Source organism: Pelophylax lessonae (assembly GCF_965119305.1).
Source record: "Pelophylax lessonae genome assembly, chromosome: 1".
Lineage (NCBI taxonomy): Eukaryota > Metazoa > Chordata > Amphibia > Anura > Ranidae > Pelophylax > Pelophylax lessonae.
In genome coordinates this window covers 894989283-895013619 of record NC_138768.1, presented here as the reverse complement: position 1 = coordinate 895013619, position 24337 = coordinate 894989283, and the positions used below count along the sequence as shown (strand labels likewise).

General features: G+C 53.4%; 1 protein-coding gene across 3 annotated transcripts in view; it reads right to left on the bottom strand.

Annotated features, from left to right (window-relative positions):
• Positions 1–24337, bottom strand: part of TLN1 (talin 1) — a 510560-nt gene that overhangs the window by 29949 nt on the left and 456274 nt on the right. For all 3 annotated transcript variants that reach the window (XM_082266280.1, XM_082266281.1, XM_082266279.1), the window contains 14 exons: positions 24069–24230; positions 23799–23939; positions 23538–23719; positions 23254–23386; positions 9133–9234; positions 8880–9050; positions 6964–7113; positions 6141–6242; positions 5870–5989; positions 4326–4472; positions 4085–4251; positions 3055–3238; positions 2729–2854; positions 2477–2593 (listed from right to left, as the gene is read on the bottom strand). In XM_082266280.1, coding sequence (XP_082122406.1) covers positions 2477–2593; positions 2729–2854; positions 3055–3238; positions 4085–4251; positions 4326–4472; positions 5870–5989; positions 6141–6242; positions 6964–7113; positions 8880–9050; positions 9133–9234; positions 23254–23386; positions 23538–23719; positions 23799–23939; positions 24069–24230 — 2004 coding nt within the window. The remainder of the gene's footprint in view (positions 1–2476; positions 2594–2728; positions 2855–3054; positions 3239–4084; positions 4252–4325; positions 4473–5869; positions 5990–6140; positions 6243–6963; positions 7114–8879; positions 9051–9132; positions 9235–23253; positions 23387–23537; positions 23720–23798; positions 23940–24068; positions 24231–24337) is intronic.

Sequence of the window (24337 nt, the reverse complement as noted above, 5' to 3'; positions counted from 1 at the left end):
CCACATGGCCGTCCCAAATACATTCCTCCTGACCTACAGCCACATGGCCGTCCCAAATACATTCCCCCCCAACCTACAGCCACATGGCCGTCCCAAATACATTCCTCCTGACCTACAGCCACATGGCCGTCCCAAATACATTCCTCCTGACCTACAGCCACATGGCCATCCCAAATAACTTCCCAACCTACAGCCACATGGCCGTCCCAAATACATTCCTCCTGACCTACAGCCACATGGCCGTCCCAAATACATTCCCCCCCAACCTACAGCCACATGGCCGTCCCAAATACATTCCTCCTGACCTACAGCCACATGGCCATCCCAAATACATTCCTCCTGACCTACAGCCACATGGCCGTCCCAAATAAATTCCTCCTTACCTACAGCCACATGGCCATCCCAAATACATTCCCCCAACCTACAGCCACATGGCCGTCCCAAATACATTCCTCCAACCTACAGCCACATGGCTGTCCCAAATACATTCCTCCTGACCTACAGCCACATGGCCGTCCCAAATACATTCCTCCTGACCTACAGCCACATGGCCGTCCCAAATACATTCCTCCTGACCTACAGCCACATGGCCGTCCCAAATACATTCCCCCCGCCCCATAGCCACATGGCCGTCCCAAATACATTCCTCCTGACCTACAGCCACATGGCCGTCCCAAATACATTCCTCCTGACCTACAGCCACATGGCCGTCCCAAATACATTCCTCCTGACCTACAGCCACATGGACATCCCAAATACATTCCTCCCCAACCTACAGCCACATGGCCGTCCCAAATACATTCCCCCCCAACCTACAGCCACATGGCCATCCCAAATACATTCCTCCTGACCTACAGCCACATGGCCGTCCCAAATACATTCCTCCAACCTACAGCCACATGGCTGTCCCAAATACATTCCTCCTGACCTACAGCCACATGGCCGTCCCAAATACATTCCTCCTGACCTACAGCCACATGGCCATCCCACATACATTCCTCCAACCTACAGCCACGTGGCCGTCCCAAATACATTCCCCCCGAACCTACAGCCACATGGCCATCCCACATACATTCCCCCCGACATACAGCCACATGGCCGTCCCAAATACATTCCTCCTGACCTACAGCCACATGGCCGTCCCAAATACATTCCCCCCCAACCTACAGCCACATGGACATCCCAAATACATTCCTCCAACCTACAGCCACATGGCCGTCCCAAAAACATTCCTCCAACCTACAGCCACATGGCCATCCCAATTACATTCCTCCAACCTACAGCCACATGGCCATCCCAAATACATTCCTCCTGACCTACAGCCACATGGCCATCCCAAATACATTCCTCCTGACCTACAGCCACATGGCTGTCCCAAATACATTCCTCCTGACCTACAGCCACATGGCTGTCCCAAATACATTCCTCCTGACCTAAAGCCACATGGCCGTCCCAAATACATTCCTCCTGACCTACAGCCACATGGCCGTCCCAAATACATTCCTCCTGACCTACAGCCACATGGCCGTCCCAAATACATTCCTCCTGACCTACAGCCACATGGCCGTCCCAAATACATTCCTCCTGACCTACAGCCAGATGGCCGTCCCAAATACATTCCTCCTGACCTACAGCCACATGGCCGTCCCAAATACATTCCTCCTGACCTACAGCCACATGGCCATCCCAAATACATTCCTCCTGACCTACAGCCACATGGCCGTCCCAAATACATTCCTCCTGACCTACAGCCACATGGCCGTCCCAAATACATTCCTCCTGACCTACAGCCACATGGACGTCCCAAATACATTCCTCCCCAACCTACAGCCACATGGCCGTCCCAAATACATTCCCAACCTACAGCCACATGGCCGTCCCAAATACATTCCTCCTGACCTACAGCCACATGGCCATCCCACATACATTCCTCCAACCTACAGCCACGTGGCCGTCCCAAATACATTCCCCCCGAACCTACAGCCACATGGCCATCCCACATACATTCCCCCCGACATACAGCCACATGGCCGTCCCAAATACATTCCTCCTGACCTACAGCCACATGGCCATCCCAAATACATTCCTCCAACCTACAGCCACATGGCCATCCCAATTACATTCCTCCAACCTACAGCCACATGGCCATCCCAATTACATTCCTCCAACCTACAGCCACATGGCCATCCCAAATACATTCCTCCTGACCTACAGCCACATGGCCGTCCCAAATACATTCCTCCTGACCTACAGCCACATGGCCGTCCCAAATACATTCCTCCAACCTACAGCCACATGGCCGTCCCAAATACATTCCTCCAACCTACAGCCACATGGCCGTCCCAAATACATTCCCCCCCAACCTACAGCCACATGGCCATCCCACATATATTCCCCCCGACATACAGCCACATGGCTGTCCCAAATACCCCCCCTCCCCAACCTACAGCCACATGGCTGTCCCAGCTAAACTCACCGCTAGCTCCTGCCGTATGTGCTCTATGGTGGCCTCCAGCGCCCGGGTTCCCTTGGTGGCTTCATCTTCCACGGCTTTGACAGTTTTCAGGAGAGACGTCACATTGGTCACCATAACCTGGAAGCACAGTATTTGTGATGAGGGCATTGGCTGCAGGCAAAAACCTCCTCTCATCCCCCATAACCCTCAATATCCCTTCACCCACCCCCAAAACCCTCAGTACCCCTTGTCCCATCCCCCTTGATATCCCACCTTGGCTGAGTTCTTCAGCTGGTACACAGACGGGTCATCACTGGACTTTCCGGCGGCTGCCTTGGTGGCACTGATGAGGTCACCCAATGCCTTGGCCACATCTTTAACAGCATTAATGAGGACCACCTGAGTAGAGAGACCAACAAAGAGGTTAAAATCAGAGGGGGGGGGGGGGGGTGTCAAGTATCAGCTGTCACCAATCTGACAAGAAACCTTGGAAGGGTAGAGCGTCACACCACATGTGGAGCAGTTCTTATTACATTCAATCACACTGACTTCTGAGCCCAACAGGTTCCTGGAAGGTCAGAGAGAGTCCCGAGTCATACCTGAGTCTCGGGGTCTTCTGAGCCAAGACTGGCTGCCCCCAGCTTAACGTTCTCTGCCAGTCGTGTGATGGTGGTGACAGAAGACTGGGCGGCCTGAGCCAGCTTCTCCTGACTGGAGGTGGCATTCTGTACCAGAACCTTTGTGTCCTCCACCAGAGCCTTCGCTGTCTTCAGGATCCCTTCCCTGGAGGAACAAAAACCAGAAGGTGAGACATCCAACTCCTTACCAGGCATGTCTCTACAACTCTGCCCTTCCCAACCCCTTACCCCAGAGGATCCCCTAACGTAATTTCCAGGTGCCAGGAATGACCCTTACATTGGTGGTCAGTGGGAAGATGGAAGGTCAATCAGCTACAGCTCAAGGAACCCCTAAGCAACCTCTAGAGCACATGTGTCAAACACAAGGCCTAGGGGCCGAATGCAGCCCTCCAGGCAATTTCATGTGGCCCTCACACCTCTTCTGCAGCTCCACCCCCAGCTTCTTCCCGGCAGCAGAACACGGTAAGGGGGTGCACTGTGGTGTAAGGGAGGGTGGAGGATTGGTGAGGGGGCTCTTGACATTTGATGTAAAGAGGAGATAGGGTGCTCTGGACATTGGCTTAGAAGTATTATGAGAATACTGCGAAGGCTGAAAAGGAGGGTCGCACTCCGCTGGTATCTTCCACAAGAAACTTTATTGGATACTTCAGACAGAACACCATGGCACAACCATGTTCTCTCTGAACAGTCGCCAGCAAAGATTCTTGTGGTGTGCGCAACCCTCCTTTTCAGACTTACAGTAGATACATTTATATAGTCTTACAGATACAACTGGCCCTTTGAGGGCAACCAAAATGGGGAAATCGAGTTCATCCCTGCTATAGAGGAAGCACAGCTTAGAAGATCAACTATAACTGATAGCTCCTCCCCTGATCTGAGAGATCAATAAATGGTATGGAGATCTTCCTGGGTAATGCGAGGGATGTGTGAACCATAAGCTACATATAGATGACACTATAGAACACGATATATATTCTCATGCTGGCCTCACCGATGATCTGCGAAGGTTTCGGCGTTCTCTCGGTTCAGTGTGCCGGCCGTGGCAAACATGATGGTTGTGTCCAGGTCAGCGATGATCCCGGAGACGGCGCTGGCGGCAGTGATACAAGCCTGAGTGCCGCGGTTTCCAGCTTGGAGAGCGGCCAGGACATGTGACACCTAAGAGCAGAAAGTTAGACAGACTGTGCAAGAAGACCACCCTTTGCAGATCCAAGGAAGAGAGCCCTCCTCACCTTCTCAGACACTCGCCGTGCACAATCGATCAGCTCTTTCTTGGTATAACTGTCCGTCGGGCAGCACTGCAGAGCTCCGGCTTTGGTGACCAGCAGAGAGCAGCCATGGCCCAGTTCCTGCACCCGCTGCTTGATGTGAGATCCAATCTGAGAGGAGATATGAAGAGTGATCAGGTGATCTGCAGAGCTAAGCCAAGCAGAAAAGACTAACAGCCATGTCAATTAGTTTATCAAGAAGAGTTGCGCAGGGAGGAGGACCTCCTGAGCCGTGGGCAGGGAGGAGGACCTCCTGAGCCGTGGGCAGGGAGAAGGACCTCCTGAGCCGTGGGCAGGGAGGAGGACCTCCTGAGCCGTGGACAGGGAGGAGGACCTCCTGGGCTGTGGGCAGGGAGGAGGACCTCCTGAGCTGTGGGCAGGGAGGAGGACCTCCTGAGCTGTGGGCAGGGAGGAGGACCTCCTGAGCTGTGGGCAGGGAGGAGGACCTCCTGAGCTGTGGGCAGGGAGGAGGACCTCCTGAGCCGTGGACAGGGAGGAGGACCCTCCTGAGCCGTGGACAGGGAGGAGGACCCTCCTGAGCCGTGGACAGGGAGGAGGACCCTCCTGAGCCGTGGACAGGGAGGAGGACCCTCCTGAGCCGTGGACAGAGAGGAGGACCTCCTGAGCCGTGGACAGGGAGGAGGACCTCCTGAGCCGTGGACAGGGAGGAGGACCTCCTGAGCCGTGGACAGGGAGGAGGACCTCCTGAGCCGTGGACAGGGAGGAGGACCTCCTGAGCCGTGCACAGGGAGGAGGACCTCCTGAGCCGTGCACAGGGAGGAGGACCTCCTGAGCCGTGCACAGGGAGGAGGACCTCCTGAGCCGTGCACAGGGAGGAGGACCTCCTGAGCCGTGCACAGGGAGGAGGACCTCCTGAGCCGTGGACAGGGAGGAGGACCTCCTGAGCCGTGGACAGGGAGGAGGACCTCCTGAGCCGTGGACAGGGAGGAGGACCTCCTGAGCCGTGGACAGGGAGGAGGACCCTCCTGAGCCGTGGACAGGGAGGAGGACCCTCCTGAGCTGTGGACAGGGAGGAGGACCTCCTGAGCTGTGGACAGGGAGGAGGACCCTCCTGAGCTGTGGACAGGGAGGAGGACCTCCTGAGCCGTGGACAGGGAGGAGGACCTCCTGAGCCGTGGACAGGGAGGAGGACCTCCTGAGCCGTGGACAGGGAGGAGGACCCTCCTGAGCTGTGGACAGGGAGGAGGACCCTCCTGAGCTGTGGACAGGGAGGAGGACCTCCTGAGCCGTGGACAGGGAGGAGGACCCTCCTGAGCTGTGGACAGGGAGGAGGACCTCCTGAGCCGTGGACAGGGAGGAGGACCCTCCTGAGCTGTGGACAGGGAGGAGGACCCTCCTGAGCTGTGGACAGGGAGGAGGACCCTCCTGAGCTGTGGACAGGGAGGAGGACCCTCCTGAGCTGTGGACAGGTAGGTAAACAGAGAGTTGCTTTGCTGAGAGGTGCGGATTTGGGAAGAGACCCAACTGGCTGAAGACAATGTTCTCACCTCTTCGTTCTCGGCAGTCATAGCAGCTGGTTTGGCTTCGTAAGCCAGTTGACTGTAGTCGTTGGTAAGCTGGTTGGCCAATGTGCCCAGTTCATCAGGGTTGGTGGTGGATTTGGTGACCTGAAAAAAAGAGGATCTTACACACATCTCCTGTCATTGCTATGAGGTGAGGTATGGTGGCTTGGTGTCCATTACATTGTATAGGAAACATCTGCTCATCCAGATTAAGCACATGACACGGTGTCACCGCCTACCATGTTCCTTCACTTACCATCTCCTGCACAGTCACTGCTATAGCCTTGGCTGTCTTCACCATGGTTGTCTGATAGTCCACAAATGATCCCTCAGGCTCACCAATGTGTTGCTCATCCAGCTGCCAGGACAAAGGAGATGGGGGTAAGGGAAGAAGGAGGAGATGGAGGTCAGGGAGGAAGGAGGAGATGGAGGTCGGGGAGGAGATGGAGGTCGGGGAGGAGATGGAGGTCGGGGAGGAGATGGAGGTCGGGGAGGAGATGGAGGTCGGGGAGGAGATGGAGGTCGGGGAGGAGATGGAGGTCGGGGAGGAGATGGAGGTCGGGGAGGAGATGGAGGTCGGGGAGGAAAGGAGGAGATGGAGGTAAGGGAGGAAGGAGGAGATGGAGGTCGGGGAGGAAGGAGGAGATGGGGGTAAGGGAGGAAGGAGGAGATGGAGGTCAGGGAGGAAGGAGGAGATGGAGGTCGGGGAGGAAGGAGGAGATGGGGGTAAGGGAGGAAGGAGGAGATGGAGGTCGGGGAGGAAAGGAGGAGATGGAGGTCGGGGAGGAAGGAGGAGATGGAGGTCGGGGAGGAAAGGAGGAGATGGAGGTCGGGGAGGAAAGGAGGAGATGGAGGTCGGGGAGGAGATGGAGGTCGGGGAGGAGATGGAGGTCGGGGAGGAGATGGAGGTCGGGGAGGAGATGGAGGTCGGGGAGGAGATGGAGGTCGGGGAGGAAAGGAGGAGATGGAGGTCGGGAGGAGATGGAGGTCGGGGAGGAAAGGAGGAGATGGAGGTCGGGGAGGAGATGGAGGTCGGGGAGGAGATGGAGGTCGGTGAAGTAGAAGAAGATGGAGGTCACCTTGTTGATGGCCTGAGTGATGGAGTCCACCATTCCTCCTACAGCTCCGGCTGCACTGGCAGCTTCATTCAGTGTTCCGGTCAGATCATCCACAGCTTCATGCATCATCTGAGCCGCTTCATCCAACGCTTCCTGGGTGTGTCCGGCACCCTATGACAGACATGGAGATTTCTCTATTCACAGAGCTTTGTGATCCACCCACTACTATTCTGACCTATCACATGAGATCCCTCTAGATTCCCCCATTCATTAGAGTTCAGTGATCCCCTCTTCATCTGCCCGGCACCATCAGCTATAATCTGCCCTCCGTCTGGAGCCACCATTAGGACTGCTCCTTACCGTCTCCACCGTTGGTGTTCTGCTGTAGTGTGGTGTAGTAGTTTCTGTATCCTGCCCCCCCAAATACACAGATCTTCTCAGGGCTCACCCCCCCCCATACACAGATCTTCTCAGGGCTCACCCCCCCCGAATACACAGATCTTCTCAGGGCTCACCTCCTCCCCCCATACAGAGATCTTCTCAGGGCTCACCCCCCCCCCCCATACACAGATCTTCTCAGGGCTCACCCCCCCCATACACAGATCTTCTCAGGGCTCACCCCCCCCGAATACACAGATCTTCTCAGGGCTCACCCCCCCCATACACAGATCTTCTCAGGGATCAGCTCCCCCCCCCCGATCTTCTCAGGGCTCACCTCCCCCCCCCCCATACACAGATCTTCTCAGGGCTCACCCCCCCCCCCCCATACACAGATCTTCTCAGGGCTCACCCCCCCCCCCCCATACACAGATCTTCTCAGGGCTCACCTCCCCCCCCCCCCCCATACAGAGATCTTCTCAGGGCTCACCTCCCCCCCCCCCATACAGAGATCTTCTCAGGGCTCAGCCCCCCCCCATACACAGATCTTCTCAGGGCTCACCTCCCCCCCCCCCATACAGAGATCTTCTCAGGGCTCACCCCCCCCCCATACACAGATCTTCTCAGGGCTCACCTCCCCCCCCCATACAGAGATCTTCTCAGGGCTCACCCCCCCCCCCCCATACAGAGATCCTCTCAGGGCTCACCCCCCCCCCATACACAGATCTTCTCAGGGCTCACCTCCCCCCCCCATACAGAGATCTTCTCAGGGCTCACCCCCCCCCCCATACAGAGATCCTCTCAGGGCTCACCCCCCCCCATACACAGATCTTCTCAGGGCTCACCTCCCCCCCATACACAGATCTTCTCAGGGCTCACCCCCCCCCCCATGCAGAGATCTTCTCAGGGCTCACCCCCCCCCATACACAGATCTTCTCAGGGCTCACCCCCCCCCCCCATACACAGATCTTCTCAGGGCTCACCTCCCCCCCCCATACAGAGATCTTCTCAGGGCTCACCTCCCCCCATACACAGATCTTCTCAGGGATCAGCTCCCCCCCCCCCCCCGATCTTCTCAGGGCTCACCTCCCCCCCCCCCCCCCCCATACAGAGATCTTATCAGGGCTCACCCCCCCCCCCCCATACACAGATCTTCTCAGGGCTCACCTCCCCCCCCCCCATACAGAGATCTTCTCAGGGCTCACCCCCCCCCCATACACAGATCTTCTCAGGGCTCACCTCCCCCCCCCATACAGAGATCTTCTCAGGGCTCACCTCCCCCCATACACAGATCTTCTCAGGGATCAGCTCCCCCCCCCCCCCCGATCTTCTCAGGGCTCACCTCCCCCCCCCCCCCCCCATACAGAGATCTTATCAGGGCTCACCCCCCCCCCCATACACAGATCTTCTCAGGGCTCAGCTCCCCCCCCCCCCGATCTTCTCAGGGCTCACCCCCCCCCCCCGATCTTCTCAGGGCTCACACCCCCCCCCCCCCATACAGAGATTTTCTCAGGGCTCACCCCCCCCCCCCCCCATACAGAGATTTTCTCAGGGCTCACCTTGGCGTTTCCTCCGGCCTCCTTGGCAGTATAAAGCATCTGCAGAGCCGACTCTGCCAGGGTCTTGGTCTGGTCCAGGAGATTCATCTGCTGCTGGTGGTTGATGGCCTTGGAGGCGGCTCCGATGGTGGCGTTGGTCAGAGGCTCGAAGTATTGGGCCATCTGGGAGACCTGTGAGGAGAACAGATGAATGGTAAACCACCTTGTGGGAGGTTCTCCCGGTGGTGTTGGGTGGTCATGGTGCCGGTCTTACCTTGTGTCCGAGCTGTGATGAGTCGGCCCGGGCCGCTGCCACCAGCGGTTCTATCAGGTTGCTGATCTCCTGCACAGACGTCTGCATCTGATTGTGTAACGCCTAGAGACATGAGGGGAGATTCCTCCATTATACAGCGCCCAGTGAGGACCAGTCTACTGCCTCTCAGGGTGTCATTCTTCATACCCTCCTTCAGCAGATCCCCAGCTCTATCATACCCTCCTTCAGCAGATCCCCAGCTCTATCGTACCCTCCTTCAGCAGGTCCCCAGCTCTATCGTACCCTCCTTCAGCAGATCCCCAGCTCTATCGTAACCTCCTTCAGCAGATTCCCAGCTCTATCGTACCCTCCTTCAGCAGATCCCCAGCTCTATCGTACCCTCCTTCAGCAGATCCCCAGCTCTATCGTACCCTCCTTCAGCAGATCCCCAGCTCTATCGTACCCTCCTTCAGCAGATCCCCAGCTCTATCGTATCCTCCTTCAGCAGATCCCCAGCTCTATCGTACCCTCCTTCAGCAAATCCCCAGCTCTATCGTACCCTCCTTCAGTAGATCCCCAGCTCTATCATACCCTCCTTCAGCAGGTCTCCAGCTCTATCGTACCCTCCTTCAGCAGATCCCCAGCTCTATCGTACCCTCCTTCAGCAGATCCCCAGCTCTATCGTACCCTCCTTCAGCAGATCCCCAGCTCTATCGTACCCTCCTTCAGCAGATCCCCAGCTCTATCGTACCCTCCTTCAGCAGGTCCCCAGCTCTATCGTACCCTCCTTCAGCAGATCCCCAGCTCTATCATAACCTCCTTCAGCAGATTCCCAGCTCTATCGTACCCTCCTTCAGCAGATCCCCAGCTCTATCGTACCCTCCTTCAGCAGATCCCCAGCTCTATCGTACCCTCCTTCAGCAGATCCCCAGCTCTATCGTACCCTCCTTCAGCAGATCCCCAGCTCTATCGTATCCTCCTTCAGCAGATCCCCAGCTCTATCGTACCCTCCTTCAGCAAATCCCCAGCTCTATCGTACCCTCCTTCAGTAGATCCCCAGCTCTATCATACCCTCCTTCAGCAGGTCTCCAGCTCTATCGTACCCTCCTTCAGCAGATCCCCAGCTCTATCGTACCCTCCTTCAGCAGATCCCCAGCTCTATCGTACCCTCCTTCAGCAGATTCCCAGCTCTATCGTACCCTCCTTCAGCAGATCCCCAGCTCTATCGTACCCTCCTTCAGCAGGTCCCCAGCTCTATCGTACCCTCCTTCAGCAGATCCCCAGCTCTATCGTAACCTCCTTCAGCAGATTCCCAGCTCTATCGTACCCTCCTTCAGCAGATCCCCAGCTCTATCGTACCCTCCTTCAGCAGATCCCCAGCTCTATCGTACCCTCCTTCAGCAGATCCCCAGCTCTATCGTACCCTCCTTCAGCAGATCCCCAGCTCTATCGTATCCTCCTTCAGCAGATCCCCAGCTCTATCGTACCCTCCTTCAGCAAATCCCCAGCTCTATCGTACCCTCCTTCAGTAGATTCCCAGCTCTATCGTACCCTCCTTCAGCAGGTCTCCAGCTCTATCGTACCCTCCTTCAGCAGATCCCCAGCTCTATCGTACCCTCCTTCAGCAGATCCCCAGCTCTATCGTACCCTCCTTCAGCAGATCCCCAGCTCTATCGTACCCTCCTTCAGCAGATTCCCAGCTCTATCGTACCCTCCTTCAGCAGATCCCCAGCTCTATCGTACCCTCCTTCATCAGATCCCCAGCTCTATCGTACCCTCCTTCATCAGATCCCCAGCTCTATCGTACCCTCCTTCAGCAGATCCCCAGCTCATTCCTACCCTCCTTCAGCAGATCCCCAGCTCATTCCTACCCTCCTTCAGCAGATCCCCAGCTCATTCCTACCCTCCTTCAGCAGATCCCCAGCTCATTCCTACCCTCCTTCAGCAGATCCCCAGCTCATTCCTACCCTCCTTCATCAGATCCCCAGCTCTATCGTACCCTCCTTCATCAGATCCCCAGCTCTATCGTACCCTCCTTCATCAGATCCCCAGCTCTATCATACCCTCCTTCAGCAGGTCCCCAGCTCTATCGTACCCTCCTTCAGCAGATCCCCAGCTCTATCGTACCCTCCTTCAGCAGGTCCCCAGCTCTATCGTACCCTCCTTAAGCAGATCCCCAGCTCTATCGTACCCTCCTTCAGCAGATCCCCAGCTCTATCGTACCCTCTTTCATCAGATCCCCAGCTCTATCGTACCCTCTTTCATCAGATCCCCAGCTCTATCGTACCCTCCTTCATCAGATCCCCAGCTCTATCATACCCTCCTTCATCAGATCCCCAGCTCATTCCTACCCTCCTTCAGCAGATCCCCAGCTCATTCCTACCCTCCTTCAGCAGATCCCCAGCTCATTCCTACCCTCCTTCAGCAGATCCCCAGCTCATTCGTACCCTCCTTCAGCAGATCCCCAGCTCATTCGTACCCTCCTTCAGCAGATCCCCAGCTCATTAGTACCCTCGTTCAGCAGATCCCCTGCTCAGTAGTAAACCCTAGCTCTGCTGATCCTCCACTCAGTAGTAACTGCCAGGCTCTGCTGATCCACCACTCAGTGGTAACCCCCAGCTCTGCTGATCCTCCTCTCTCTCTGGTCCCTGCCCACCTCCAGCTTTAGTGATCGCATTCTGCACAACACATGTGCCATTGCTAGTTTGTCCTGCTCATTAGTACCCCTGTTCCGCAGAACAACCAGCTCATTAGTACCCCTGTTCGGCAGAACCTCCAGCTCATTAGTACCCCCGTTTGGCAGAATCCCCAGCTCATTAGTACCCCTGTTCGGCAGATCCCTAGCTCTTCAGTATCCCTCTTCAGCAGATCCCCAGCTCATTAGTAAAATTGTTCAGCAGATCCCCAGCTCATTAGTACCATTGTTCAGCAGATTCCCAGCTCATTAGTACCCTTCCTTCAGCAGATCCCTGGTTTAGTGCTCTCCAGCAGATCCCTGGCTTTCTAACCACTTCTGGACCAAAAGGTTTTACCCCCTTAACCACTTAAGCCCCGGAAGATTTTACCCCCTTCCTGACCAGGGGGTATTTTGCGATTCGGCACTGTGTGACTTTAACGGACAATTGCGCGGTCGTGCAACGCCGTACCTAAACAAATTTGGCGTCCTTTTTTTCCCACAAACAGAGCTTTCTTTTGGTGGTATTTGATCACCTGTGCGATTTTTTGATCACTCGCTATAAACAGAAAAAGAGCGTCAATTTTGCAAAAATAGCAATATTTTTCAAATTTTTTTATATGAAATTCCCCCCCAAAAAAATGTAAAAATCAAAATTTTTAACATTTTCGGCCAATTTGTTTTATGCTACCTATGTTTGGTAAAAAAAAAAAAATCGCAAAAAGCGTATTTTGATTGGTTTACTAACAAAGGGAAAGATTTTTGTCATTTTTGTTGTTTTTTTTTTTTTTAACGCGTAATGGCGGCGATCTGCGATTTTTTTTGCGGTACTGCGACATTGCGGCGGACAGATCGGACCCTTGACTGACATTTTTGGGGTTACCAGTGACATTTCTACAGTAATCAGTGCTATACATATGCACTGTTACTGTAAAAATACACTGGTAGTGAAGGGGTTAACTTTGAGAGGGAGGGGCTGTGTGTGTCCCTAGGGGGCGTGCTTTCTACTGTGATTGGCTGTGGCTTCAGATGTATGAAGAGTGATCGACGGTTCTACATAGAACCGTATGATCATCCTTCATACACCGGGGAGAATGACAGGTGGCTTGTTTACACAAGCCGCCTGACTTTCTCCCTCTCCCCCGCCGATCGCAGAGTGACCGGCGGACATCGGGTCCGCTGGTCACACGCGCGGGGGGGTGCGGGGGCGCGCGCTCGCTCCCTAGACCTACGTCGCTTTGCCTGTGAGGGGCTGACTGCCGACTTAGATCTGCGTTAGGCAGTCGGCAAGTGGTTAATGACCAGGCCATTTTTTGCTATGTGGCATTGCGTTACTTTAACTGACAATTGCGCGTTTGTGCATCGCTGTACCCAAATATAATTGATGTCCTTTTTCCCCACAAATAGAACTTTCTTTTGGTGGTATTTGATCACCTCTGAGATTTTTATTTATTGCGCTATAAACAAAGAGCGACAATTCTGAAAATAAATGAACAGTATTTTTCACATTCTGTTATATAACATTCCCAATAAATAAAATGGAAAAAATTCGATTTTTGTCTTACCGTAAAATCCTTTTCTCTGAGGTTCATTGACGGACGCAGTCTCTGTTCTTCATATCAGTAGGGTTATACTGCCCCATACAGGAGTATTTTTGAATTTTTGAACTCGCACGAAGCAACTCAGTGCTTTTAGGTCCAGAATTGGACGAACCTTGCCTTCTTTCTTGGGGACCGTAAAGAGGTTTGAGTAAAAAAGGGTTCCGAATAATGAACCATAACTATTATTCCTTGTTGTAACACTGCCCCAAAGAGAGCCTGTAAGCGATCCGGGGACAGTCGCACATTGGAAGGGAAGGACCTTACCGGAGGGACGGATCGAAACTCGAACTTGTAACCAGACCGTATGACCTTGTGTACCCTCTTGTCTTGTATCCGGAATAGCACAGGTCCGGGAACAGGCAAAGACATCCCCCCCCCACCCCAGATACAGGTGAGGGCGCACCTTCATGTCGATGGGGTCTTATCCGCAGGTTTGGAGAAAACCGATTTCCATTTACCAGACCAGGGTTGCTTGAAGCCACCCGAGGAGGCTTTAAGGCCTTTTATCCCTTATCACTTGACCCTGAGGGATGAAAAAACTTTTTGTGTGCTGAAAAGGAGCGACCCCGTCTACGACGAGGGTCCTTACCCTTGTTAGCCTGAGGGAGAAAGGTACTCTTACCCCCTGTAAGACCTTTGATAATGTCATCAAGGGTAGCCCCAAACAGGCGATCACCTTGAAGTAGATCAGACAAGGCCTTCTTGGAGGTCTGATCCGCAGACCAGTATTTTAGCCAAAGTATATGCCGAACGACCACTGCCGACACCGACAGACACGCTAATAGTGGAGCCACATCCAGCAAGGCATTGCAGCCCCTGAATCCACTGGTCTGCCAGCTCCGCAAAGGCAGGGGGAAGATGCTGCTCCTCCAGGTCACGGCGTAGTAACTTAGCCCATTCAGTCAAGGTTTGTGACACAAGGGCAACAGTAAAAACCGGTCTTAGTGCAGACCCCACCAGGGAGTACATATTGCGGGCCACAGACTCCGCCTTCCTATCCACCGGATTCTTAAAAGACGGGGAATCCTCCACTGGGATCATGGTAGCTTTATTCAGTCTGGAGACTGAAGTTGGCACAGTCCACTTCTATATGAGGGACTCCTCAAAGGGGTAGCGTCCAGCAATCCGCTTAGGCACCCCAGAAGGACGCTTTGGGCGGCCCTACTCTTTTTTTGACCATGTTGTCAAAATACGCAGGAAAGGAGAAAACCTTTGCCGCTCTGGATGGCTTGTGAGTGCCAAATGTAACCTGCGCCACAGTCGCAGTCAAAGCTACGTCCTCCATTCTTAGGGTCTCAGGCACGGAAACAACCAGCGCGTCCACCAGCGCCTTTTCTTGCTCGGTGGCGGAGGGAGAAGTGTCATCCTCACTATCAGTGACAGGGCGCGATGCAGGAGACCCGGTAGGGAGACCCCCGTCTGCGGTGGCTGAATCAGATTCAGAATCGGACCCATCAGTTGAGGCAGGGGGGGCATTTTTTTGTACTTCACCCCTAAAAGGCCACCTCCACTCGGGACACAAAAGATCCCAGGACCGCCTTTAGTGCATCTATGGATGGCTGGGATCCGGAGGGCCCTGCGGCCTCCGAGAGAGGGTCAGGTGGGGAATTGTGTTCCACCGGGTCCATGTTGCACCAGGGGAACTCGCAAAAATGGATTTTTGTAAAATCTTACCGTAAAATCCTTTTCTCTTAGCTCATTGACAGACGTAGTCCTCAGTGATACACCACCTTCGGGTTATGTTGCCTCCACAGGAGCAGGACTAGACAGGAAATTAAAAAGCTCTGGCCACACCCTAGGGGCAGTCCCAGAGGGTATATCCTCTCTCTCTCTGCCTCAGCAAATCAGTTATGTGAAAAAGCAGTCTCCAACCCAACTCAAAAAACAGAGGGGCGGGGACTACGTCTGTCAATGAGCTAAGAGAAAAGGATTTTACGGTAAGATTTTACAAAAATCCATTTTTCTCTAGCGCTCATTGACAGACGTAGTCCTCGGTGATACACCACCTTCGGGACGTCCCAGAGCAGTATCACAACTGAGGGGTGGGAAAATGAAATCAAATCCCAATCTAGAAGGCCCAACCGGTGCCAACTAGAAGTTTACAATGCTCATCCTCAATGATGAGACTCAACAAAAAAAGAGAAAAAATTTTTTTTTTTTTTTTTTTCAAACAGAAAAAAACCCTCGAGGTAGACCACCGGTCTCCTCAAATTGCGGCCTGCAAAACCTTGCGGCCAAATGAGGCATCCGCCGATGCCGTCACATCAATTTTATAGAATTTTGTAAAGGTATGTACTGACGACCAGGTGGGCGCCTTACATACCTGGACCACTGACGCCTGATGGCGAAAGGCCCAGGAAGTACTGAGCGCTCGAGTGGAGTGCGCCCTAACAGGGAACGGAGGACTCTGACCCTTAATAGAATAAGCCTGTACCACCGTTTGTCTAATCCATTTGGCAATGGTCGCGGCAGATGCAGGCAAACCCTTTCTGGGGCCATCCGTGATCACAAAAAGTGAATCCGTCTTACGGAATGATTCCGTAGCTTTCAGGTATACCCTGATTGCCCGAACCACATCTAAGGAATGCAAAGCATGTTCCCGATGATGCTTGGGCTGAGGACACAAGGAAGGTAGTACAATATCTTCATTCAGATGAAAATCTGAAACCACCTTAGGAAGAAAAGATGGCTTAGGATGAAGTACTACCTTATCCCTATGAATCACTAGGTATGGTGACTGGCATGATAATGCAGCCAGTTCTGACACCCTGCGAGCAGAAGTAATAGCCACCAAGAAGGCCACCTTCTGGGATAGAGTAAGCAAGGGAATCTCCCTGATGTTTTCAAAGGGAGGTTTCTGTAGAACCGACAAAACCAAATTAAGATCCCAGGGCGGTAAGGGCGCGCGGACTGGAGGAGCCAGGTGCCGCACCCCCTGGATGAAATTCCGCACCAAGGATTTGGTAGCTAAAGGCTTCTGAAAGAAGATTGCTAATGCTGAAACTTGACCCTTGATGGTGCTCAAGGCTAGCTTCTGCTCAACCCCCTGTTGCAAAAAGGCCAATATTCGAGTCACCGAATAGGTACGTGGAGGAAATCCTAAAGATTCGCACCACGCAATATAAGTCTTCCATGTGTGATAATAGACTTTGCTGGAAGTCGCTTTCCTTGCTTTAATAAGGGTAGGAATGACTGAAGTAGACAAACCTCTGTCCTTCAGTACTTGGGTCTCAATGGCCAGGCCATTAAAACCAGCGACTGTAAAGCACGAAGGTAAATTGGTCCTTGAGACCACAGACACTCCCTGAGACGAAGTTCCCACGGAACGTCTGCGACTAACATGTCCAAGTCGGCCAGGCCGGCTTGAGGAGGCCAGCCTAGAATTTCTAGGACCACTGGCGCTGATAGGATCTGAACCAGGCGTCCCTAGAGGTATCTGGCCCCGACCATCCGAGAAAGTCTGGTCGTTTTCTGTTCCCACACATTTATCAGATACCTGATTGTTATCAGGAAGGGTGATCTTTTCTGGTTGAACCTCAGGGACCGAAGTCACCCGACTAGAGGCTGCTTGGCCTATCTGGTCAACCAGATCCGATTCCTGTGAGGTATCGGGACTAATCTTAGGAAAAGGTAAAGGAAAAGATCTATTCAGGGAACGGTAACTACCGCTTCCTGTAGTACTTAAATGTTGGAAGGGAAGAATCGCACCGGTAGTAGTGGTTGATGCTCGATCTAATGTCCTGAATACCGGTGAAAACGTCCCCCCACCCTGAAACCGGGTGGGGGCGCACCTTCAGGCTGTGTACTCCTTTGCTTCGGGTTTGGCTGGGTTGGTCCTTTGCTTGTCCGACCAGCCCTTCTTGAACCCTCCTGGAGGAGTCTTGCCTTTCCCGCTAGTACCAGCCGGGCGCCCTTTATGGGCGGTAAAGAAAGGTCCTCGCTTGTTGCGAGGTCCCTTAGCTTTAGCAGCCTGTGGCAAAAAAGTGCTCTTGCCCCCAGTGGCATCCTTAATGATTTCATCTAGGTTGGCCCCAAATAGACGATTCCCCTGAAAAGGGAGATTAGTCAAGGTCTTTTTGGAACCTAGGTCAGCTGACCAGCATTTTAACCACAGCACACGTCTGAGGATGACCGATGACATAGATGCATGCCCTAATAGGGGAGTAGTGTCCAAGGCTGCGTCACAGATAAACCGTAGCCCTTGTATAATCTGTTCCATCAAATCAGATGTCTCCTGGGGAATATCTTTTCCCCTAAGATCTTGGCGTACCATTTTCGCCCATTCCGTAAGTGTCTGGGAAACTAGACCAATAACAATTACTGGTCTAAATGCTGACCCTATCAGAGAGAAGATGGTGCGGGACTCTGCTTCCATCTTTCGATCCACCGGATCCTTAAAGGACGAAGTGTCCTCTACTAGAATAACCGTGGCTTTATTCAGCCTGGAAATAGGCGGATCCACGACTGGTGGTACCGTCCATTTCTTAATGATGGATTCCTCAAACGGATAGCGTCTAGCAATACGCTTGGAAATAGTAAAGGTACGTTTAGAATGCTCCCATTCTCCTTTAATCTGATTACCGAAACATTTAGGTACAGGAAAAGCCTTCATCGTCTTGATGGGCTTATTAGTACCAAAGGGAATCTCTGTTTCAGTTGCCTCTGCCGGTAAAGCCTCAAGTTTTAAGGTTTCCTGCACTGCCACAACTAGTGCGTCCACCAATGCTTCTTCCTGAATTATAGCAGGAGAAGAAGCGTCCTCCTCACTGTCTGAGGGGGCTTTACCTGGGATAACAGCCCTTGCAGAGGGACCTGCAACTGCCGTGACCATCTCTGAATCTGAGTCAGAGGTGTCAGATGGTATAGGGGTAGGCGGGGGTCGCTTCCTTGACCCCCGTCCCTGACAGGCTGCCTCCACCCGAGCCACCAAAGACTCCAAAATTGCTGTAAATGACTCTATACTCTGTGCACCGGCGGGTCCCGTGGCCCCCTCGAGGGAAACAGGTGGGGGAATATGTGTGGCAGGGTCCATGATAACTCCAGTTACTTCCTGGATGATATAATTCAAAAATAAAAAACTTTGTTTTTTTTTTTTTTTTTTTCAGACCCCCAGCGCCACAAAAGCCCCTTAGTGTTACCTGCTAGGGATCCCTATCGATCGAGAGAGAGAGAGATAGACCCCCAGGCTCACCACTTGATGCTCAGAGTTTAACTGCAACAGGTTACAGCGCTGTCTTGACAAACAGGAAGTCTTTTGGCTGGCTGCCCAGGAAGAAAGGAGGCGGCTCCGCCCCTCTGCACGCCTTCCGGCACCTCCCCCAAGCTCCACGAGGTGTTTGAATCACCTCAAACATGGCCGCCCCCATGCTGGAGACACGAGGCTACGCCAAAATGGCGGCTCGTGCGATCCAGCAAAAAAAATGGCGGCGGCCTGTACTGAATAGCGGTGTGCTGCAGGGCACACAACACTCTCTCTGCATGGGGATATGGCGTGGTTGGCGGTACCGACCCTGGCGGACCGCATGGCCGTTCGGGAGGCCTGCTAATAGCTGGAGATCTGATTAGGAAGGCAGTCTACATGTCTGTGGCTTCTGACTGGTAGGTAGCTTATTCTTAACCCATAAGATTCCCAGAATGCCACAGATTATAATCTTTTTAACATGTATACAATTAGATTGTTAGCTCCCAAACCAAGCCTCCTGGCTTTTTGCACATAAAATCACACTCAAAGTAGGAGGATCTGTGTCATGTTATAGGATAGAGGGGGACTCTATCTTACCATACAGAGAGGGGCCCGCGTTCACCACAAAACCCGTCAGGGGGAAAGGGGGAACATACTACTCACCATACCGGAACCAGGCGGGCACCAACTCCTGACAGTACCCCTCTCCACCGGGGCGGGAGGGCTGTCGACCGATACGGACGCTGTGACAGTCCTTTAATGGGACTTTGTCGCGGCCGACCCAGCGCGGAGCTATGGCCTGCACGCGCTCGTAGGCTGAACTGGGGTGACCACCGGATCTCAACATCCAGCCCGTCGCCCAGTTCAGCTTTCTTGCTTGAAGATCTCACAGGAACACTGGAGAAAAAAAGCTGTCTAAAAAATCTTTTAAGAAAAAAATCTTGCCAGGACCTAAGATCCCAGCAAGGTATCTAGGTCCTTACTCCTAACTAGACAGAAAATAACTGATTTGCTGAGGCAGAGAGAGAGAGGATATACCCTCTGGGACTGCCCCTAGGGTGTGGCCAGAGCTTTTTAATTTCCTGTCTAGTCCTGCTCCTGTGGAGGCAACATAACCCGAAGGTGCTGTATCACCGAGGACTACGTCTGTCAATGAGCGCTAGAGAAAAAAAGTTTGAAAAGTTTTTTTAGGAACGTCCCACGTGTCTGCAGCACTAGGGAATAGGGAGGGGCTCCACTGCCGAAAAAATGCCTCTAGGGACTCCAAAAACATGGCAGCCATCGATTTTTAATGGGGATCTACCGCAAAATGGCCGCCGGGATACAGAAACATTGCCGCTGATCCTATGCAGCAGATGGGCTACAAGAAAATTGCCGCCTGCAGGGCATCTGGGGGCCCCCGAGGGGACCCCCCAGCCTCCTGGACGGGATCGACATGATGGGGGGGCCCTGGTAGTGACAGGTGAGTCCCCCCTGCCCCCAACATCGGCATAATGCCCGGTCCCAGCCCCTAGGGTTAGCTGCAAGTGCCCCATATACCCAGTGGGTGAGGGAGGGGGGGGAAGGTAAGGGGAGGAGGGGGGGGGGGGGGGAAGGGGGACCGGTAAGGGGAGGGGGGGGGGACCGGTAAGGGGAGGAGGGGGGGGAAGGGGGACCGGTAAGGGGAGGAGGGGGGGGAAGAGGGACCGGTAAGGGGAGGAGGGGGGAGAAGGGGGACCGGTAAGGGGAGGAGGGGGGAGAAGGGGGACCGGTAAGGAGAGGAGGGGGGAGAAGGGGGACCGGTAAGGAGAGGAGGGGGGAGAAGGGGGACCGGTAAGGGGAGGGGGGGGGGAAGGGAGAAGGGGGACCGGTAAGGGGGGGGAGTGTGACAGGACAGAGGGGAACCCCGGGGAACCGACCGTCCTATGAAGGGGCCCGCGTCCACCCCAAAACCCACCAGGGGGAGACGGAGGAACAATTACTCCCCATACCTGGAACAGGGGGGCACCATCTCCTGACAGAACCCCTCTCCCCTGAAGGGGGGTGCTTTCGGCCAATAGGAACGCTGCGACTCAGGCCTAGACCCGGTCGTGTGTGACCTGGGAAGACGTTCAACTCGCAGGGCCAGTCCCCGTCCAGTGGGGCTACGTCGCGGCCGATCCAGCGCGGAGCTGGGGTCTGCGCGCGCTCGCTGGCAGGCTGGGGTGGCCACTGGATCTATACATCCAGCCCGTCGCCCAGATCCGGCTTAATCACTTGTAGATCTCCCAGGAAAAAAATCCGGAGAAAAAAACTTTTTGCCAGGGACAGAGATCCCAGCAAGGAAGGAGGTCCTTACTCCTGACTAGGCAGAATAATAGCAGAGAGGGGGAGTGTACCTCCTGGGACTGCCCATAGGTGGAGCCAGAACTTTTTTTCTGCCTAGTGTCCTACTCCTGTAGGGGGCAGTATAACCCAATGTTATGAAACAGAGACTGCGTCCATCAATGAATGATAGAGAAATCAAATCTTTTCATCATTTTAGGCCAATTTGTTTTCTGCTACATATTTTTGGTTAAAAAAAAAATCCCAATAAGCGTATTTTGATTGGTTTGTGCAAAAATGTTATCGCGTTTACAAACTACGGGAAAGATTTATGTCATTTTTTATTTTTTATATTAGTAATGGCGGCGTTCTGCGGTTTTTTGGACTGCGACAGATCGGACCCCTGACTGACACTTTTGGGGGGTCCAGTGACATATTACTACAGTAATCAGTGCTAAAAATATGCACAGTCACTGTACTAATGACACTGGCAGGGAAGGGGTTAACACCAGGGGCGATCAAAGGGTTAAATGTGTCCCTAGGGAGTGCTTTCTAACTGTGTGGGGGATGGGCTTGCTGAATGAACACAGAGATCTATGTTCCTAAATAAGAGGATCCCTGTGCTCAATGCTGACAGAACAGCGCTGTGCCGTGTTTACAGCAGCAACCGCCGTTCTGTCTCCATAGGGAGCCATCGTGGGTGCCCGGCGGAGATCGTGGCTGCCCGGCCTGCTGATTGGCACCCCTGTAGCCACTAGCGGTCCCGCAAAACGACGTACAGGTATATAATTTTGAGGAACAGAGCCAACCTGTCGCTGTATCAGTACGGCGGCTGGTCGACAAGAGGTTAATACCCCCCTTCAGCAGATCCCTGGTTCTTTAGTACCTTCCTGCAGCCAATCTCCAGCACAGTAGTAACCCCCAGCTTTGCTGATCCCACGTTCAGTAGTAACCCCCAGCTCTGCTGATCCCACGTTCAGTAGTAACCCCCAGCTCTGCTGATCCCACGTTCAGTAGTAACCCCCAGCTCTGCTGATCCCACGTTCAGTAGTAACCCCCAGCTCTGCTGATCCCACGTTCAGTAGTAACCCCCAGCTCTGCTGATCCTCTGGTTTGCGGATCCTCCTCTGTCTCTCATCATTGTTCTCCTCCCACTATATTACTCCCACGCTGCTTACCACGTGTGACATCTGCTAGTTTCTCCTGCTTCAGTCCCCCAGCTCTGCTGATCCTCTGGTTTGCAGATCCTCCTCTGTCTCTCATCATTGCTCTCCTCCCACCATATTACTCCCACGCTGCTTACCACATGTGACATCTGCTAGTTTCTCCTGCTTCAGTCCCCCAGCTCTGCTGATCCTCTGTCACTCAGTCCTCTCTCTCTGGTCACCACTACCCTTCCTCTAGAGCATTCCTATGTTGCTCACCACATGTGCCGTCTGCTAGTTGCTCCGCCCCAGTCTGGACCCCGCTTACCTTCCTGCTTCTCCACGCTGTACACCAGATGTGACGTCTTCATCAGACACTCCCAGAATAATGGGATTTTTGACTTACCATAAAATCCATTTCTCTGATGTTCATTGACGGACACAGCGCCTGATATTCTTAACTACTACAGGAATAGGACACTAGGCAAAAAATAAAAGTCTGGCTACACCTATGGGCGGTCCCAGGAGGTAGACCCAAAGATCCCTCCACCACAGTACCTGTAGACAAAAAAAAAAAAAAATTGGCCGATACCGATTTTCGATTACCAAAATATCGGTATCGGCGGTAAAAAAGCGATATCGGTGGATCAATAGTAAAAACCCTGAAAATGTTTCCCAAAGTCGGAACTGGGACAATCACCCCTTAAAGGAACAGGTCTTGTACCGTCCCAAACACCCTGTAGGCGGTCTGGGGACAGGCGCAAATTGGAAGGAAAAAACCTTGCCGGGGGACAAGAGCGAAACTCGATCTAGTAGCCGGACCCACTTGTCTTGTACCAGGGAAGTCCACGGGTCAAGAAACCAGCGAAGCAGTCAGTGCATCGATGGATGGTCGGGAACCGGAGATGACTGCTGATGGCGTCTTTCCAGTTCACTTGTTGGTTTCCCAGTGCATCCTGGGATATCTCATTCATGCAATACCTCCTAAACAAAGTGAATCGAATAAAAGCTCCTCTAAAGCTGCAGGTGCTGTGTGTGAGCTTTGTTATAGACTTCTATGGAGGCATTGGAGACACTCTGAAGCACCAAGAAACAGACATGGGGATCATTTCTGAAGTGAACACAACGTGTGACCAGGTCACCATTTTATTTGGTGACAGGAGCTTGGATTGGTATATTGAAGTGTGAACGAGTCCTTCCCACCATTTATCAATACTTTATTATTATGCAGAGCTCTCCTTTATTTCTGTCTCTTACCTCCTGTGATATTCCCTCCCGTGGCACCAACTGTTGGCTGATGGCTTCAAGCGAGGCCTGGTCCAGTTCTCTCACCGCCTGGTTCAGCAGCTCGATAGCCTGGTCACATTCCCTCTGTCCTGGGGCCTTATCCCTGAGGAGAGAGCTCACGTCATTGGGGTAGAACAGATCTATGAATAAAGCTCTGTCTGGGTAAAAGGAGCGGAGGTTTGTAGTCTTCCTGACAGTGACAGATCAGACATACATCCCCCCTGGCGGTTACATCCTCTATGCTCCGCCCCTACCTCATATTGGTGATGAGTTTCTTGATGGAGTCGGAGACCGTCCGGGAGTGTCCAGCCAACACTGACCATTGTGGCGGGTCTTTGGGATTGGCAGCCAGGGAACGAGCGGTCTGGATGAGGCCAGAGGAACTCTCTAGCATGGTCTGAGCCGAGCTGATGATTGGCTCCATGGCTTGGAGACCCTGAAAAAGTCAACTAATGAGAAGAGAGGAAGAGAATAGAGATGATGAAACGTTCCAGACCTCCCGTAGTCATCCTCACCTCAGGAGAGATGTGGGCCGGCACACTGGCGAACTCCGGATTGGAGGCGAAAGCAGTAAGGTTCTCCACGGCTTGGATAAGCGGCACGGTGGCTTCACGACACTTGGCCCGATTGTCGTCATTGAATGCCCCATCCAAAGCCTGGAACAAGAAGATGGGATTCCATGTGACTCAATGTTTCACTCTCACCCCATCGCCATGTGACTCGGCACATAATTGTACCACCAATGAGTGACTGGATATCAGTGTAATGTTCCGGAACGTCTTTACCTTGATGGTCTTCACCAGGTTCGCCGTGCTGTTTGCCACCTCCTTGGCAGACTGGACAAACTGCCTCTTGGCCACAGGATTGGAGGTGTGAGTCGATGCCAGGCGACACGCATTGCACAAAGCAGAGGTGTGTTTAGCCACAATGGTGGCAGCTGACAAGACCTATGGAGGAATATATAGAGAACACTTACATTGTGTTAGATTACTAAATAGGAAGACACAGAACAATGACAGTGAATAGACCTTTGTCTCTGTCCCCGGGTCTGTCC